Genomic DNA, 20,282 nt, shown 5'->3' on the forward strand with positions numbered 1-20,282 from the left:
TATATATATATATATATATATATATATATATATATATATATATATATAAAATATTTATTATTTTTAGGTGTAGATGGACACAACACAATGCCTTTATTTTTATGTGGTGCTGAGGATCGAACCCAGGTCCCACCCATGCTAGGGGAGTGCTCTACTGCTGAGCCACAATCCCAGCCCCTGGATAGTTTATATTTTTGCTGTCCTTTACTCTAAATCATTTCTAAATTGTATCATGACTTTCAGTCATGAGTGATTTAAGACTCATTCTTGTAGTTTAAACCTGCCAATTCCCTCATACTTAAAGTATATTTCTTATAAATGATAATAGGACCTTCATGTTCTTCCTGCTTGACATTTCTGTCTTGTAACATTTATAATCACCATCAAATTTGTCTTCTGTCATCCTATTTGTTTTCAAATCTGTTCACCCTCCTTTAATTCTTTTTCTTTTGGTCTTACTTTTTTTTCTGAATAATCAAATTATTTTTGTTGTTTTTGCTATCACATTAAGTATTGTTCAACTCATACTTCCAAAAGACTATAAAAACATGTTTCTTCTTTGTTGAAAATACAATGATTACCATGGAAAATGTACTGATAACTAACATTTACTGAGCTTTTGGAATGCAATAGACTCTGTATTACGCATGCATTCAAATACATTACTTGATATAATTCCAAAATCAATAATGTAAGAGCTACTATTATTGTTATTCAGGTGAGGAAATTAAGGCTCAAAAAATCTAGATAAATTGCTTCTCTACTTAGTGGCAGAGCTAGGTCTCAAAAACCCATGCAATTAACTAGTATTTAGCTATGAGTTTTTTTTTTTTCCTTCTAGGATGTACATTAACAGCACCTTCCTTTAAAAAGTGGATGTTATTTTTTGTGTGATTAACATCCTAATTTTCTTCCTAGGCATGCACAGCTTACCATGCCTGGTACTTCATGGGATTTATGCTCTTATTGTTTTGTTCTCCTTGGTTCCTTTGTTTAGAAAGTTGTCTTTTATACTTAAAAGAAGCCAAATCCAGGAGGTTAAGTCTGTCTAATATGGTGTGAAATAAATATGTAGTTTGTATCACTGTCCTGTTCCTAATAATTTACCCAGATGTGATTAAGGAAACCAGGATGTGCTCCCAAACCCGTCCTTTTCTTTGAATGCTGTTAAGTAAGTCTGCTTTATGCTTTGTTTGTTCAGGATTCCGAGATGTGCAAACAGTATCGAGTGCTGCCAAGGATGGGTTTTCTTTGCCCAAAGGATTTACAGCCTGTCTGTGGTGATGATGGACAAACATATAACAACCCTTGTATGCTCTGTCATGAAAACCTGTAAGTATGCAGGATGCACCTCAAAACTCCCAGAGCAGCCCAGCGATAGTGTTGACCTACACTAGTGTACTGATATCACATCATGTTGGTGTGTGTGTGTGTGTGTGTGTGTGTGTGTGGTGCTGGGGAATAGAACTCAGGGCCTTGTGCAAGCAACTGAGCTATATCTCCAGCCCTGTTGGGGAATATTTTAGTCATTTATAAATCATAACAGTTAAAAAATTCAAAATTCCACATCTTTCTTATATGTAATAGAAAGGATTCACTGCTATTTCTTTGATAAAACTGCTTACGTATATTGTTATATTCTTTACTGAGTAGAAGAGAACACAAACAGGGGTTTGGCTACAGCCATTACAGAGCTTCTCTATAAGCTCACGTATACTCATGGGAGCATGGACATCATCCGTCCTGCACATGGCTAAGGAAAGCGTGGAGAACCACTGCTGTGTAGAGTCAGCCTCACCTATGATGTCTAAACAAGTCCTATGGCTATAAGAGAGTCACTGACTTCCCACCTTCTGTGAACCTTCTTATTGAAGGAAGTGGTTCCATACAAAAGACAGTGCAAAACTTGCCAGGTCTCATGCTCACCTGTAATCCCAGTGGCTCAGGAGGCTGAGGCAGGAGGATCTCAAGTTCAAGGCCAGCCTTGCCGCAGTCTGGCTGGGCACAATCAGGAGCCACTTGTCAAAAGAAACTAACTTTATTTTTAGAACCACACACGCCAAACAAAACAGCCTCTCAGGAAAAACCCTCAGAGCCTCAACTGCCACCACCGGCTTTCCACAAGCCTCTCTCTCCCCCACAAGCTTCTCTCCACCTCCCACAATCCTCCTGCTCTTGAGGCCGATTGGCTGGGTCATGTGGGCGGAGCCAAAAAAGTCCCCCAATGAGCAGCTCCGTGGTCTGAAAGGGCAGGGAAACAGCCCAATGAGCATCACCGCAGAGGAGCCAATCAGCTAGATGTTGCTGGGGCTGCTGTGAGCCAATCATCAGCCGGCAGCTGGAAGTTTGCTGGGGCCCCTTCCGCTGTGGCTCTCAACACAGCCTCAACAACTTAGGGAGGACCAAAGAAGCGTAGTGAGATCCTGTCTCAAAATATAAATAAATAAATAAATAAATAAATAGGCTGGAATGTGGTTAAATGCCCCTGGGTTCAATTACCAGAACCAAAAAAAAAAAAAAAAAAAAAGGAATCCCAGAGCAAATGGCATACTGATGTCTAGGTTAATTCTAATTTCTTACTCTCCGTGTAATCCAAATTGCCTCATCATTCCTTTGATATCTTCATTAAAAAAGTAGAGACAGTTCTCTAAGCAGCTGACTCCACAGGTTATTTAGAATAACTATTAGATGTGAAAATATTTTTATTTTAAGGAATCTATTTTATTGCTTTTACTATTGGTTTCAACTTTGCTCCAGTAGACCAGTTTTCAATGAAACTATGGTGATGGAGTTTGGCTTTTCCATCCCACGCCACCCTAGACTTACACTGCAGTTCAATTACTACTCGGGCCTTCTTTCAACACTGCAAACAAGGTCCAGGATATAAGGAAGAAACTCCTTGATATCCTGGTTTTCAACCCTAGAAAATATCTGAATTGGCATTTATTCTATTTTGAATAAAATAACTCATAAAAGAAAAAAAAAACATCCCCAGGTCACATACTTAAAAACATAAATTATGCATATAAGTGCTTATGTGTTCTAGGAACTATATGTAAGTATGTAAGGTATGGTAGATAGAATACCTTCACATTCAGTCAAGGAGTCCCTATAACCTGCTATGGAGGGGTATTGGCATCTTTGTTCAGAGAGGTTTAGAGAGTTCAGGTAATTCATTAAAAGTCACAAAGCCAGGAAATACATTAGACAACATCTTAGCCTTGTTGATTTGGGTCTAAATAGTTTTTTAAATTATTTATTCACTGTACTCCAGTTATATCCAAAGCAGTAGCTCAATAAAACTTTGTGGAAGCAAGGATTCCTTTGGTAATATAAAAAAGTTACTGCTTTTAAGAATAGAAAAATAATGATGTAACTTGAGAGACTTGTATGCATAACATCTATGGGCTTATGGGTGACTTATAAACCATTTATGAACCCTACAGAATTTAGAGTTAATAAGCCTTGTTTAAGCAGTGAATATTATCGTCTAGGAGATAAGTTGTTGTGTATACTGTACACCCAGTCCAGAAATCCTCCAATTCCTTTTCATTACAAGTATCAGGAATTAAATCATCTATATAATTTCATCAAACTTTGTATTAACTCTATAGGCCCATAAAAATTGATCCTCTATTCAAGGGAGATTTAGAGTCAGAAACTTACATGATGAAAATATTAATAAAGCATGCCTCAGGATGTATTGTTTGGCAAAAGAATCTGGGAATATATATTATAGAGAAGAGAAGACTCAGGTTATCCCAGACAAGAGGGGCCATTTTTTTTCACTGATGTTAGAGAAGTTGTAGGGGAGAAATTTCAACATAAATTCTATCCAAAGACAAAGTGCCCTTTCTTGTTAGACAACCAGTTTCCAACCCCAGAGGCAAACAAGTCCATGTTTGATTCATAATATTTCTTGAGTGATAGGCACTATAATTCCTACTCTTTAAGATTATTTCAAATGATGAGGTACAGACTGTTTGATGGTGTCTTTGTTATATTTTCTGTGGCCCAAGTCATATTACATAAATTTAGTCAGCCTTCTCTCTGGGATCTGATATTCCCATCTACAAAATCATGACCTGTGGAGTAGATGATGTCCAACATTCTGAAATTCTATGAGTATTAGTGGATGAAATGTGACAGTGTAGGTTCAGGGCTAGAGGATATCTGGAGCAAGAGAGACTGAACCTAGAGGATGAACCCTGGAGAATGGTTGCGTTTTGATCCCAGGCCCTTCTAACTCCAGTTTTTGATGTTCAGTTTTACTTACGTTGATCCTTATTTATATATCATGTAGGATTCTTGAATCTTCTTCTGTTCTGTTTTAGGATGCGTCAAATGAATATACACATACGTAGTGAAGGGAAGTGTGGGGAAAGCAGCATCCCAGAAGCCCCTGTGGATGCACAGGCATCTGTGAGTACTCGGGACTTCCTGCTCAGAGTGTTAGAAGCAGCTGGTCTGCCTCTGTCCTCTTGTTCTGGGTGATGGAAATTTCTCAGGCCAGAGAAGTGACACTACGTCTGGTAACCCCAGAATTGGTCATATTTTTACTGTGAAGATAATTAAATAATGATTGAAATATGTAGGAATAATAACACCAGTTTACATTTTAGACTCATTACTTGACTCGTTAATAGATTTTTATGAGCAATGTCTCCAATCTAACATTACGGTTTGCAGGATAATTTTTATTCTCTATAATCCACATGAAAAAGATGAAGCAGAGAATAGGGGTAGGGTCAGAGCTGGATTGCAGCCATTTCTATGTAATGCTCATATCCTCTCATATTACACTGCATTTAATTTTCCCAAGCCTTGAACATTGACCCATTTCATTTAAATCCCTGCAAGGATATTTTAACACATATAACTGTCTTTGATCTCCCTGGTAACTTTATTTGAGAAGTTTCTTCCCCAGGAAAAATGATTTATAACCTGGAAAAAAAAATTCAAATAAGAGAAAACACTTAGTTAGAAGATAAATATGGGCACAAATGAAAGTTTTTAATGTTTTTCATGCATGATACCTTTGGTGAATCACATAAATACGGTAAGCCAAAGATCTCAATGAAATATTGAAAATAATCACTAAGCACTGTCTTTAAAACACATGGAACAGCATCTAAAACACAAATAACAACTTTTATTATGATGATCACTGTCATTATTATACCTAAGACCAGAGTATAAATTTAGAGATAGTCCCAAGTATAAATTTAGAAAAAGACCCTGGCATAGTGCTTAGTTAATGTAAATAAATAAATAATTCGACTAATTACATTTTAATGTGACTATACTTAATATTTGCATCAAACAAAATGAAAATATCTTAATAAACTATATTTAACAACTATATTATTTTTCAATGGACTTTACTTCATGCCACTGCCACAAAAAGCTTTAGCAATAATGGAATTAAAAATATTCTGCTAGATTTGAAAGCAACACTAAATGAGTCCTTATTGCCTTGATGTGGGAAATTGGGAATACTAGGAGTGTGATCAGGTATTTCTGGTCTCACAATAGCAGTGGGAAGGCAGAATAGAGTAGACCAAGAACCAGGAAACCTCTATTTCTTTCTCATGTAACTTGACAGGCAATTATCTATGTTGGATCTTTAGACATCCATAAAAGACAAGGCTAGTTCCTATGTTATTTTCTGATCTATTCCATATATAAATTTTTGATCCTATTTTATTGACAGAATATACTGTTCTCCTTCCTCACAAACATACCTCTTCACATATATCTTAGAAAGAAGAGGTGGAAATAATCTTTATTCCAGCCAGATAGACCACACCTCCCTGTAACAAGCATCCTGTGTGGGTGACTTGACAAAAACTACTTCAGGAGGAGCTTGCCTTAAGGTTACACTTACAAGATATATATATATTTTTTTCAAATAATGAAGAATCTTGTCAGGGGGTCGGCACCCAGGGCTTTGGAGAGTAGTTGTTTCCTTTAATTTCTGGGTATTTCCTTTCCACTAGAGTTCCACAGCTGGTGTTATTAATGACAGGAAAATTTTTATAGTGTTCTTTTGTGAAACAAATTTCTGTACCAGAAGGTTTCCTGGATATGGGTGCAGTTTCATCTCCCTCTGTGTGGTTTAGAGTGATCTTGGGTACAGGTGGTACAGATGGGCATGGCTCAGTATTGCACTGCTGTTTATTATGGTGGTATATTCTGGGTTAGATATAGGTTAGAACCTATTGCCTGAGCTTTACTGCTGGGTGGAAGATCCTCCAAGAGAGTCTGGCATCCCAAGAATGAAATGATGCCAGGCAGTGGCAACTTTCTCAAAAAGTAGGTTGAGGATCCTGAAACTCATACATTTGCTTACTATCTAAGTTGTGATTTCTATTATACAGAAACTACTAAGATTTACGTAGCTCTTTAGAGTTGCAAATGCATTTTCCCTTTTGCATCTTCATACCATTCTTATGATTAGAGCAGGAATTGTCACCTTCCCCGTCTTATAGAAAACCAACCTGGGAGAAACTCTGCCATTTATCCAAGTTACTCAGTGCAAATCTTGAGTCAAGTGTGTGTCTTCTGACTTCATAATCCATTCCCTGTCATGATTCCTTAGTCATCAGGAGATTCTGAAAAACAGTCACTGTAAAGAAGATCTTATTTCAGATTTGCTATATCAGGCAATAGGTTCCAACCATCAGGGAATATACAGCCATGTTAGTCATCTGAGCACTGTTGGACCATGACCCATCTATGGCAGCTGGACCCAAAAGTTCCCACATAAAGGAAAATACAAATATAATTTTATGAGATGAATAAATAACTATTCTCAACGTTATGACATATTATCAAAGATTTGACAAGACCACAGCTTGTCCCTTTCAAACCAAAGGAAATCTTGTTAAGCTGATGTGTAGGTACTGAAATAAATAGTTAAGTTTGGAATGACTTAACTGCTCTTGCCATGATGGTAGTAGCTGATGACATGCAGTTACCAAGAAGGACAGTCTTAGGCCTTCACCCCCTTTTAATTTTTTTTTTTAATTTTGATTAATGTTTTAAATTTTGAGTTCAACAGTGTTTGAAAACAGGTAAGCCAGGAAAGGAGTATAGCTGATTCTATTCTAAAGGTACAAAACAAACTGTAATAGAAGAGCATTAATATCACAGGCATTGGATTCAACATGACCTAATCTGAGAATTTAGTAAGCCACTAAGATCTGAAGCCCAATTTCCTCAACTATGAAATAGTGTTAATGACACCTACCTTTTTTATCATCACGAAGGTCACATGTAATCAAGAGCAGAGTTAAGCTATATTCATTTCTGTATTATCTACCTCAACAGGAGTTCAAACATGCTAGGAGCTCAAACGATATTCATAGGAAAACACTGGATAAAATGTGAAAAGAACTATAAATTGTTAATTCTTAGCAGAGTGCAGGAATCTCTGATTAAAGTACAGCTGTGTACAGTTCAGTTCTCTGCAGTGTCCCTGACTTCTATCATCTGACCTTCCCATCTTCTCTTCCAGGACAAATGATTCAAGGATTGGTGGATGCAATGAGGGAAAAAATATGCCCTAAATTCTGAACCTCCTACCTTCGTCATCTGTATATATAAAGAATGCTTCAGAGTTCTTCTTATTTACTGTAGAAAACAATGCAGAGTTGTTGGGACTGGACCCACTGATTTTCAGTCTTTTTCCATCTCTTTCCTCCTAGACACTGTGGTCTTAGAGCACACAGAAATCCCCACCTGGTCTGTGCTCTGAAATGCCCTGATCACAGTGTTGTCTGTCCAACTGCCTGTTTAATAAAAGTAGACTCCGCAGAACACCCTTTGGGGGATTTCTTTGTCACTGCCTAAGATAAAAGGAACCTTTTTTAAAAAAATTTTTTACAGAAGCTGGATAAACTCTACCCTTTTGTCTTGCTAATAAACTCACTGGTAGACAGACTACTCATTTTCTTTATGTTCAAGTTGCTGTCATAGTTGGGAAGGAGTGCCTCGGTAGGGAGAAGGCAGTGTGGACCCCTATGCATCCAGCAGTATATAAAGCTGCCTACTACAATACCAGTTCTCCTATTTGGCTCCTACATTTTCATGAAGAGCATAACTATCTCTCAGTTACGTAAAGCCATCCAGTGAACTAGCGAACTAATGAATAATTTCTCAATTCCATATATGGGTGCTTTGTACCCATAATCTGGGAAAGACTAAGGAAATGATTACCCATATGTGCAAGTCCCCAGAGTAGCAATCTCCAATAAAACAGTACAAGCCATATCCATGCTTTCAAATTTTCTAGAGCTACAAAAGAAATGAATAAATTTAATTTTAAATAATGTATTTTATGTAGTCCCATATACCAAAGCTCTTAATGTAACTAACATAAACTCTTTAACTTGCAAAGTCTTTGGTATAGGTGTGAATTTGACACGTTAAGTACATCTCTATTTGGACCAACCACAGTCCAAGGGCTGAAGCTAACAGGCATGGGAAATGAGGAAAGGAGGAACCAAGGATTAGGTATTGGTGGAATGAAATGATGTGTGGACTCCTGCCTTTGTGCTGAAACTCATTCTCAGAATCTGTTTCATGGTCTACCTCCGGGCCTGGTTCACCTGAAGATTTTGGGCTGGTGCTGAACACATTCCAGAGGAAGAAAACTTGAGAGAACCCTTCATGGCCCAAGGCATTCTCAGCCTCCGAACTGTGCCTGGTGTTACTAACCTATTTGTATTTGGAGAGTTAATTTTGTATATTTTCCTTTGCTCTTTTAAAAAGTGAAACCTCCATCCACTAGGCCAATTATAACAGGATTCTGTGATCTTTATCTTTTGTAACTGAATGAAAATCCATCGATCCCTATGTTGGTTTATTTTTTCCCTATGGACTATTAATCATTTTTCAAGTATGAAAAATATGGGGTTATTTCAGAAAAAAATGAGAATACAATGTTGGAACTGTTTTCTTTCACAATTCCAAGATTTGGTTTAAAGATTCTATGGCATAGGAGGCTGCATCCCCTTCCTGTTCATATCTAGGAAATCTAGGAACTCTTCATGACTAATAAGGTTTTTGTTGAGGAGCTGATGTTTTGTCATGTCATTTCATATGTTATTGATATCTAAACAAGAAACCCTTTTCATTTCTCTTATTATTCTTATGTAATATGTACAAAACTTTAATATTCTGCCCTCAAGAATTAACCAACCCCGGGCAATCATCCTGGGTCCCCACGAAAGAATGTGGTGAGAGACAGAGTGGAGTGGAGGCAGTGGGGTCTGGAATAGAATGAGACACAGGGAGGGCAGAGTTCCAGGGACCACAGGGTGACAGGAGCAAGGTGGAGATAAAGAGATCAGGAACAGGGTGGGAACAAAGGAAAATAAAATTGAAGGGAGAGTGAGGCACAAGATCAAGGTTAAAAGTATGAATGTGCTGAACACATTATTTTGGATTTGTAAGAGTCCTCAAGTTGATTTCGTTTTAGATACACTAAACTAGAGATACATGAAAATGCCATCTATGTCAAAATGATCACAACAAAAATTAGCTGCATGAAATGTCAATGAAACTACTTTTGGAGTTACTTCTTGAGTTACATCCTGATTGGAAGGAAAATGAAAAGCAGACCCATATCCCTAAAGCTTCACAAACCAGCCCTAAAATTCTAAATTCTAGGATATGACAAAGGATAATTGATACTTTAGACTATTTTTCAGAATATGGATTTTTCAGAGATCTATCCCTTTCAATCTCTTTATTTTCTTATATGATGAACTCTCCTGGAGTCTTCCTGTCTTTCTCAAAGCTTCAGAAACACCCAAGGAGAGGACCTATGTAGAATATGGATTGGCAAACATTTTCTGTAAGGAGCCAGTTAGAAAATATTTTGATTTTTATGGAATATATATTTTCTGTCACAACTATTCAATGCTTTTGTATTTTTAAGAGGAGAAAAAGTTTATTCACTTCTAACAGTTTCAGAGAAGGTGTCAGTCCATAGATAGTCAACTCCATTCCTCTGGGCTTGGAGTTACTTCTTGTTCAGGATATGGCAATCAGGAAGCAAAAAGAGCTCTGCTCACCATGCACAAATTATAAACCTCCAAAGCATGTTTCTAGTGACCCACCTCCCTACCTGCCTACAGTTACCACCCAGTTGATCCCTATCAGTGGATTAATGCATTCATTAGGTTAAAGTTCTCTTAATCATCTCTCCTCTAATCTTTCTTGCTCACATGATGATCAGCTTTTGGGGGACACCATATCTCAACCATAGCAAGTATAGAGCCTTCATAAAGGCTCCATTTGTGAATGGGATTAAAGCCCTTGTGAAAGAGTCTTTCCATAGCATTTGACTTGCTTGACCATCTGTCTTTCACCATGTGAGAACAGAAGATTCCTCCCCACCAGAGGATGCAGTAACAAATGCTGGTATTGTATACATAAATGTAAATAAATGTATTTATATTATGTAAAAAAATCCAACTCTATTTTAATAAAAATATGTAGATTGAGCATTGCTAATACAAAAATCTGAAATTCTAAATGCTGCAAAATTCCAAAAGTTTTGAGCACTGACATGATACAGCAAGTGGAAAATTCCACAGTATAAAAATTTGCTTCATGTACAAAATTATTCAAAACATTAAATAAAATTGCCTTTGACTTATGTGTACAAGCTATATATGAAACATAAATGAATTTAGTGTTTAGGCTTAAATCTTATCCCCAAGATATTTATCTTTCCCCGCTCCCTTCTCTCTCTCTCTCTCTCTCTCTCTCTCTCTCTCTATATATATATATATATATATATATATATATGTATATATGCAGCTATGGAGAACTGCATAGGCTGGCTCTATTTCCTCCAGGCTCAAAGTGAGACAGAGCATCATAGTAGAAGAGTGTGGCATAGCTGTATATATATATATATATATATATATATATATATATATATATATATATATACACACACACACACACACACACACATCCCCAACCATATATATACTTAATATATAGAGAATATTTGCATATATATGAATATAAATGTATGTATACATTTATATATAATAGACATAAAAATCTCACATTTATGTTTGAGAATATTTGTGTATATATTATACACAATACATATGTATATATACATATATATATGCATATATGAAAATATTCCTAAATCTAAAAATATCCCAAATCCTAAACTCTCCTGGTCCTAAGCATATTGGAAAAGCTTATATTTACAAAAGAAAGTGGCAAGTTAAATTTGGTCTGTGGGGCTCTAGTTTCTGGGGTGTAAACCAACTCAGTAATGAACAAACATCTGTCTCTTGTCCTTTATTTTGGTAAATTGTCTTCTCTTTGCCCCTCTCCATTCCCTTAAACACTAAAAACTTTTCTTATTCTAGGATAGTGATAGTAGAAAATAATACAAGTTGATATTTATAAATACTTAACCTGCTTAAAACTGAGAGAAGCACAGGGCAAGTCTTGCATGTGTCCCCCAATCTGATGTGTTATATTATGGACTGAACTGTGTTCCCTCAAAATTTACAGGTTGAAATTGGAACCCCCCAATGTGACTGTAATTAGATTAGGGAAGTAATTCAGTGTTTTAGTCAGCTTTTTATCTTTGGGGACTTAAGGACTCAACCAGAACAATTGTAGAGGAGAAACAGTTTATTTGAGGCCTCATGATGGTTTCAGAGGTCTGAGTCTATAGAAGGCTGGCTCTATTCCTCCGGGCTCAAAGTGAGACAGAGCATCATAGTAGAAGAGTGTGGCAGAGGGAAGCAGCTCACATGATGATCAGAAATCAGAGACTGACCCCACAATCAGGTATAAATATACACCTCATAGCCACTCTGCCAATGCCCCACCTCCTCCAGCCACACACCACCTGTCTCCAGTTACCACTAGGTTAATCCCATCAGGAATCAATTCACTAATTAGTTTAAGGCTTTCACAACCTAATCAGTTCTCCTTCAAACCTTACATTGTCTCACACATGAGCTTTTGTGGGACACTTCACATTTAAACCATAACATTCAGGCTAAATGAATTTAAAAAGTGAGGCCCTAGTCTGACAGCATTACTGTCCTTCTAATAAAGTGTGAGAGACACCAGGAATCTCTGCTTGTGCACAGAGGAAAGCTCATGTGAATAAAGAAAAAAATAAAAAGGAAGAGCCCTTGCCAAAATCTGAATTTGCTGTCTCCCTAATCTTGGACTTTTAATATCCTGAAGTATAAGAAAGTAAATTCCTGTGGTTTAAGCCACCCAAATGTTGTATATTGTTATTGCAGCCCAAGCCAAATAATATGCTATTCTTTTTCTACTATGATTTGTGATGTTCTTGACTCTGATCAAGGAAGTTCTCATATCTTATCCAGTTAGATTCTAAATGTGTTCTCAAATAACATCTCTGTGGACTTTACTAGTGATGCATGATATCATAAACTTCTAGAAAAGAAGCAAAACAGAGTGCTTTATTTCCTCCATGACACCATCCTGGCACACAAATCCATTTTGATTGATCCCTATTGAAATGAAAAGTGCTATCTAAATAATATATGGCTATAAATGTTTTTCAGTCATAAAGAATGAACAGAGAAAGACTCATAGATAAGTGTCCCATATATGCTTAAAACCTTTAAGTAGCTTCGCAATTCCCAAGATGGACTTCAAACTTTTCCTGACACACTAGGCCTCTGTTCACCTCAAACTTCAAATCTGTGTTGTCTTTCTCCCTTTCACAGTGTAATAATTTTCTTGAACATGTTCCCATATATCATTTCCTACCCATTTTTTTGTGTGTGTGTGGTGTGTGTGTACACACGTGCGCGTAAGTGTGTGCACGCACGTGTATGGGTATGTGTGTCACAGTGGACCAAAACCAACATCTTGCTTCACAATTGCTCTCCAGCTGAGCTGCATCCTCAGCCTGAAGATCTTCTCTGTTCACCCTGGTCCTCTTCCTTCCTTTATTCCTTCCATCTTGCAAGGTTCACCCTCCAAACTATGGACTAATTATTTTTTTACCTCTTTACTAGACAAGCTTTTACTCTAGAAGCTTTCCATAATCTTTTCTCCTTTGGATGTGAATAATTTACTGCATTTTTATGTTCCCACAATACCCCATTCTTACACCCAAATTATCAGCTGTCACTATTTTGTAGCTGCTTATTTATGAGTATCTTTCTCATCAGACTTCTCCAGAAGAGAGCTTAATGTTCTTGTCTATATCTCTGATATGGAACAATATTAAGTATGGATCAATTTCTCTTTAAAAGTTGTTGAGTACATTCAGACATTTAAAGTAAGGATTTTAAAAGAAGAGTTGTTTTAGGATAGATGGTTTGGGTTCTGGTCAATAACATAAAGCTTACAAGGAAGAGGGAGGAGTATTATTTTTCAAAGAACTTAGCAATTCTACATTCTCTTCCTGGTACAAATTTGGAATTTCTGGAAACAAAACTAGTTACATGAAATATGTATTTATAGAATAAAATCACCTCCCCTGCTGAGGAAGCCTACATTCATGAAAAAAAATAGTGGAAATTGCAGTTAAAGAAGAATGCAAAGAGCAAGCAGCATAAGCCCAGAAAAATATGTGGTGAGGCATGTTTTTGTAATTAATATTATGCTTACTTTCAACTAATTAATTGGTTTTGGTTAGCTAAATATATGATATATATTTGATAAAGATCTTGATCAGGAAAAATGTCTTTATTTTCAGTTAATAAAATACTGAATTCACAGACATAGAAGAAAATCTGAGATGATATTTCCAACATCTTATAATACACAAGGATACTGACACTGATGGGAATGTGATTTCCTGCATATCCAAGTGGGTCTAAATCAACAAACACAGGTTAATGGATTATGAAGTCCTGTCCTTGCGCCTCTCCCAGACCCAGGTTTATGTTTTTTCTAAATGAATTGTCTATGTTTTCAGAAAAAAAAGGAATGTAAATTATATTCAGTAATCCTAGAAAACTGTTCATTAGATAAAGAAATATGCACTTCTGTTCATTTGGGGAATAGTTCAATCCCATATATGCAGAATATGTGGGAGAAGGAAGTACACTTGCAGTGTGTAGCAATGGGATTAATGATGAAAAGAAAATTAATGCCTTGAATTACATGAAAGAAATCTAGCATGGCTATAATAAAGTTGCCAACTATGAAGTTCTCATCTCTGCATCCACTTTGCTCCAAGAATGTTAAGTGACAAAGTTGTCAGAAGTGCTGTTGTCAAGGTCCTTAAAATGAACTATTGACAATTTGAGTTCACAAAGGATAATTGCTAGGTCCTACATATATATTGAAGAGTCCAAAAGAAAATTCCACTTCCTTCTCCATCCAGACATCAAAAGAGGTAACAGCAGCTAGCTGGGTTTCTGACATAAGAATCACTTCAAACCTGATAATATAGATATTATTGAAAAACAAAAGGCAAGTTTCAAGAGCGTGTAGAAGTTGGAATCCTGTGTACTGGTCACGAGAATATAATATGAAGCAATCATAATGGAACTAAAATAGAGATTCTTCAAAAAATTAAAAATAGATCAGACACAGTGGTGCATGCCTGTAATCCCAGCAACTCGAGAGGCTGAGACAGGAGGATTGCAAGTTCAAAGTCAGCCTCAGCAACTTAGAGAGGCCCTAAGCAACTTAACAAGACCCTGCCTCTAAATAAAAAATAAAAAGATCTGGGGATGTGGCTCAGAGATGAAGTACCCCTGGGTTTAATCCCTAGTACAGAAAAATAAAAAAGGAAATAATTAAAAATGGAACTACGATATGATCCAGCAGTCCCACTCCTGGGTACATGTTCAAAAGAAATGAAATCAGGATCTCGAAGAGATAATTGCACTGTGATGTTCAGTTCATCATTATTCACAATAGTCAAAAAATGAAAACTACCTAAATGTCTGCACACAGATGAATGATAAAGAAAATGTGGTACATATATACATGTAATTGAATATCACTTATGAAAATGTCGTATATCACAACATGGATGTTCCTTGAGGATGTTATACTAAGTGAAATATGCCAAACACAAATGGACAAACACTGCATGTTTCCACCTGTATGAGGAATCTAAAATAGTCAAATTCATAGAAACAGAATAGAGAATGGGGGCAGGAACCATGAGGACAGGAAGATGGAGGGGTTGCTCGATGGGTATAGAGTCTCAGTCATTCAAAATAAAAAGCTCTACAGATTTGTGTAAAATGTTGGACTTACAGTTAATAGTACTGTACCCTGAACAATGTGTTAAGAGGGAAAATCTCACTTCTTTTTTTTTTTTTTTTTTGGCCACAATTTGAAAGAGAGAGATTTGTGTTTGGCAGCATCCTGAGGAGGTACAAGTCTCCAAACAGTGTCTAGTGAACTTAGCAGTATTTAGAATTCACTGTGATAAAATCTCAAATCTCAGCTAAGCTGTAGAGTGAATATTCATAGAAACAAGATCTTTCTTCATGTGTGTCCTCTGTCTTTTCTCCAATTTTCTAGCCCTTTGGAAAATTTTCCACCAAGTGCAATAGCAAGTACTGTTCAGGTCTGAGATTTCCATTCAGCCCTCTCCTTGCCCCTCAACTACCTTCCCCTTGGCTTTAGCTCATGTTTTGCCACTAGGAAACCAAGATGCCCCAAACATAGGGCAACTTTTACTTAAAATAGTACAGTGTACTGGACTTTCCCCTTCTCTTATTTATAATACATTGTTATGTACAATCGCTTCATTTGATTAAGCTTCAGAACTGTTTGGTAAAGTCAGATGGAATAGCATTTGTGAGATTCAAGCCTTCCAGGCCAATGGAGCCACAGAAAGTCCAACACAGTGGCTGCTTCCAAGAGTAATGACAACTCAGTATGAGTTTCAGTTTTAAGTTTTAGAGGATTTAATTTTTGCTTGGTGAGAAATCATCTCTTCATAAATGAAATTTTACTACTATTTACTTGGTTCTGCTCATTGTCACATAAGCAGTACAAAAATTTATTATGAAAAACTTTAATGCATACAGAAGTAGAGAAAATACATTAATAAATGTATTTATGTGTCCATCATCAAGTTTCTACAATTAAGAACCCATGGCCCAGGACTCTAGAAATAATGAAATATGATTGTCAACTGAGAATAAAACATTTTAGAGACAATTGGTCATTGATGCTAAATCAGGGCAATGTGTAGAAGTAAAAGTTTTTGTACAAGAAAAACAAAAAGCTGCAAAATCAGATGTGGTGGAAGATTTAACATATGCGAAGAAAAGAATATTTTGGAAAGAATATTTTGGACAAGTGGAAACAGAGAAACCAATATTAAGAGAGGTCTGTGTTGCCATGTTCAGCCCAGCATTGCAAAGAGTCAAGGGTACTCTCCTAGGGTGCTGTAAGTCCTCTGTACACCCTAGTGATCTGCACACCTCTTGTAGATACATATGCATCAGCTGTTTCTTTGTAGAGACACAAATTCTAGGCTGGTGACTGGTCTTAGTGAGACAGAAGAAGTCAATGCCCCAGGAAGCAAGGAAAAGAAAGGCTGATGCTCAGTCTGGGTGATTGCTATTTATCACCCACTGTTCTGCCACCGTGGATATTAGTTTTCTTTGAGGCAAGCAACAACTAAGCAAGTAGACAGGGGGACCACTATGGGATGAGAAAGTAGAAAGCTAGATTCATTACAGCATTGCTGTCATTGTAGGAAAAGGAAACAAAACAAATAATAAGAGACAAGTTGATTATTTTCCTTTATCCTTCAATTTGAAGGCTGGGGAGAGCAAGGATTCTTAAGTCCTCACAGAAATGGTCATTTCCAGTGCATTAAAACCAACAGTCCATGTAAGGGTATTTTGTTTGTTCTGTTTTATTTTGGCCTGCCTGGAAGGTCTCCCCTGAAAACATGAAAGTAAATAAATTTCTTCTTAAGAGAGATGGGAAGCTTTCAGGAGAGAATTTTTGTCTCCTTGAGGAAGGAGTTAGTCTAGGAATGGAAATAAACTTACTTTCTCCTTAGAAGAATATACAGATTTCAGATAAAAAAAAATTATTCTTCTAGGGACTTTAAAGATTTGGTCAAGGGACTTTAAAACTGTGATCCACTGTTTTCTTTCAAAAAGATGTTTTATCTCACCACTTTGAGACACACACACTCAAACACACACAGTTCAAGTTGTATTGCAATTCCTATTCTATAGTCTATTTCATTTTATTATAGTTTATTTTTAAGGAGTTGTGCAATAAGCTTTACAACCAATCTGCAGAATTGCAATCTGCAGGTTGAAAACAAACATTTTTTTCCTCTGCTGTTTCAAAGGTAAAGCTTCTTTGTGGCAGTTGTGACTGTGGATGTATGTACGTGTGTTTATTACCCATTTGTATCAGATACTATGGGGGGGAAGCAGGGCCCTCTGGTCAGATGCATGCTGATCAGGGTACAGTGAAGAAGTGTGCGCCCAGAGTTAGTTGTGGACCCTTGCCAGAGCCCTTGCACCTTAGACATCCTATTGTTATTTTGGACAGGATTTGTTGTCCCAAAGAGAAGTGGAAAGAAGCAAGGAAGTCTTTGAAATGGTACACAACCTGAAGAAAGCAGAAGATGGTGAAGCCTGGGTGAGCTTACAATCAGGGCCTCACTTTAAGGACTTCTTAGTTATTTACCGGTGGCTGATCTGGGTCAGTTTGCTTTCTATGCTATTTAAATGTTAACTCAATTAAGAACACCTTATTAGGGGCTGGGGATGTGGCTCAAGCGGTAGCGCGCTCGCCTGGCATGCATGCGGCCCAGGTTTGATCCTCAGCACCACATACAAACAAAAATGTTGTGTCCGCCAAAAACTAAAAAATAAATATTAAAAAAAGAACACCTTATTAAGAACATGTGAATGCCATGTAGTACACATGGGAAAATTCTCTGGTTCCAAGGAAAGAAGCTATTTTCCATGTTGACAAAAATGTTATGGCCAGGTCTTCTCTTTCTGATCCAGAAACTGCATTCCACAGTGGAGTGTCTCTTCCTATATGCACTGGGGAACAAATGATTGTCACTCAGGAATAGGACAGGATGTTTTCAAAATATTTCACATTAGATCACAAATATAGAGCCTGCAAATTAAGTAAAACTATCTTTTTCATATTTTAGGTTTCTTCTCCAAGTCTCCAGTAGGTTCATTTATAGGTATTTATTAAAATAAAATAAGAGATACATTAACTGATATAAGAAATTTATTATCCAATATTTTAATAATGATGAAAAATTGGAATCACTAAAATCAGTAACAATTAAGCAATAATTATAATTAATATATATAACAGAATATGTCATCAAGCGTCTAAATTCATGTTCTATGACTCTATCTGAAACCAAGAAAATACAATAGTATATATCTAAATAAAAAAGTGCAGCAAACTATATAGGCTACAAAAATTTGATAGAATATGAGAATAAATATATCTTTATATGGGTGTATGTATATATTTTTAAATTGGAAAAATATAATTCAATATATATTTAACACTGATCTCTGACTTGTAAGACTTTGTATCTATTTCTATTTTCCAAATTTTCTAAGTGAACATGTATTTCCACTACAAAAGAAAATTTTGTCTTTACAGAAAGAAAAGCAGAGGCCAAAAATGACAGAAGAAACTCAGCTTTGATAACATACCGTTGTGATGGCAAAAGGTGCAATGGCAGTCGAGGGGGAGAAATAAAGAATGTGCACACACTTCTGCCCTTTTCAATGCTTTATTCACTCAAATCACTCAATACAATATCACTCTATAGGTTCTTAATCAATAAAATGACAACCCTTAATGCTAGGCACTGCAATAGACATAATCAATCCATAGTAAACAATTCTAGATTAAGTCTAAGCACTGCAAACACACTTAATCATCACAGGCTCATGACAGACATTCCCTCTGCATGCTAAGCTCAAGTGTCAGATCAAAAGTCTCAAGTCTTAGACTTTAAGTCCAGCAGATGCACACTCACTCAGACCATGGTAATCAGATCAGAAACCAAGGCAGGCTTCTCCTGGAGTGGAACTGACAGCTGGTTCAAGAGAGGGTTGTAGGGAGAAGTTGCAGCACTCACCAGGGTCAAGATGTGGCTATAGAGTTTGAGAGCCATGAGGAAGATAACAGAGGATCAGGCAAATTGCTGAGAGCCATAGCCAAATAGGAATGACGCATGGCATTTTGGGTTGAAAGGTGACCCTGCTCAGGGATTAGGGTGGCTCTGGGTTTGGGGTGGATCCTGCTGGGAATAGGGCAGCTCCAGGATTAGGGCGGATCCTGCTGCCTCAGGCACCCACTCCTTTGGAGTTCCCGTTGAGTTCTCCTGGGGTTCTGGGAGAATTGGTGCGCGGAGCTGAGTGGAGACAGGGTGTTCACGAAAAGTGTGGGCAGAGTGCCGGTGAGAGTTCGGGAATAAAGAGTTGCTGTTCGAATCTACAAGGCTTTTGTGGTGGCTCGGTTATTTTGTGCCCAGCCAGACTGCGGCAGCAAATGATGAGAAGAGTTGGGATGTCAGTTCAGGTCCTCATCAGGCTCTCCATCATGAGGGCATCAGTGTCAGCTGGCTGAATGTCTCCATCATTTATACTAAATTTGGGGGTTTCTGACCACCCTTTTAATCCCTATCAGCTGCCACTGGATTTCTCAGTGATGTAATTTGCCTTGGTGTTAAAACATCTGGTCTGGTGGTCCCCACCCTGATTTTCTTGCCTTTCCCCTTTATCAGGGCGAGGACAGCATGACAGAGACTTTACTCTGAGCTTGTCAGGGTGGGGAGAAGTCACTTGTTTGGGCCCAAGGGCCATACTGGAGGGCTCCATTAGGTGTTCCTGGTGAGACTGCAGGTTTCAAACTGAAGTTTTAAAATGAAGTTGCTGAAGCTAAGGCCTAAGCAAAAGCTCAGGATGCTACAGGAACAAGGCTACACCCACTGCAAACAGCAACCATAGATTTCATGCATCACTGCAAATTCCTTCTTTGCCTCAGTTGTTTCTACACATTTTCATTTCGATTAAAGGTACTAGTTATTCTATACAACAGAGTAATAGTAGCAAAAACAGCATGGTATTGGCACCAAAATAGACTGGTAGAATAGAGGACACAGAGACTAACACACATAATTACAGTTATCTTATATTAGACAAAGGTGCCAAAAATATGCATTGGAGAAAAGATAGCCTCTTCAACAAATGGTGCTGGGAAAACTGGAAATCCATATGCAACAAAATGAAATTAAACCCTTATCTCTC

The 20,282-nt window shown here is 37.2% G+C and overlaps 1 protein-coding gene across 8 annotated transcripts in view; it reads left to right on the forward strand.

Annotated features, from left to right (window-relative positions):
- Spink5 (serine peptidase inhibitor Kazal type 5) overlaps positions 1-8,272 on the forward strand; it is a 175,680-nt gene extending 167,408 nt beyond the window's left edge. For all 8 annotated transcript variants that reach the window (XM_048811756.1, XM_048811753.1, XM_048811751.1 and 5 more), the window contains 3 exons: positions 1,202-1,332; positions 4,335-4,422; positions 7,520-8,272. In XM_048811756.1, the coding sequence (XP_048667713.1) occupies positions 1,202-1,332; positions 4,335-4,422; positions 7,520-7,528 (228 nt within the window). In that variant the 3' untranslated portion in view covers positions 7,529-8,272. The remainder of the gene's footprint in view (positions 1-1,201; positions 1,333-4,334; positions 4,423-7,519) is intronic.
- Positions 8,273-20,282: the final 12,010 nt, after the last annotated feature.

This window comes from Marmota marmota, unplaced genomic scaffold (assembly GCF_001458135.2).
Source record: "Marmota marmota marmota unplaced genomic scaffold, marMar, whole genome shotgun sequence".
NCBI lineage: Eukaryota > Metazoa > Chordata > Mammalia > Rodentia > Sciuridae > Marmota > Marmota marmota.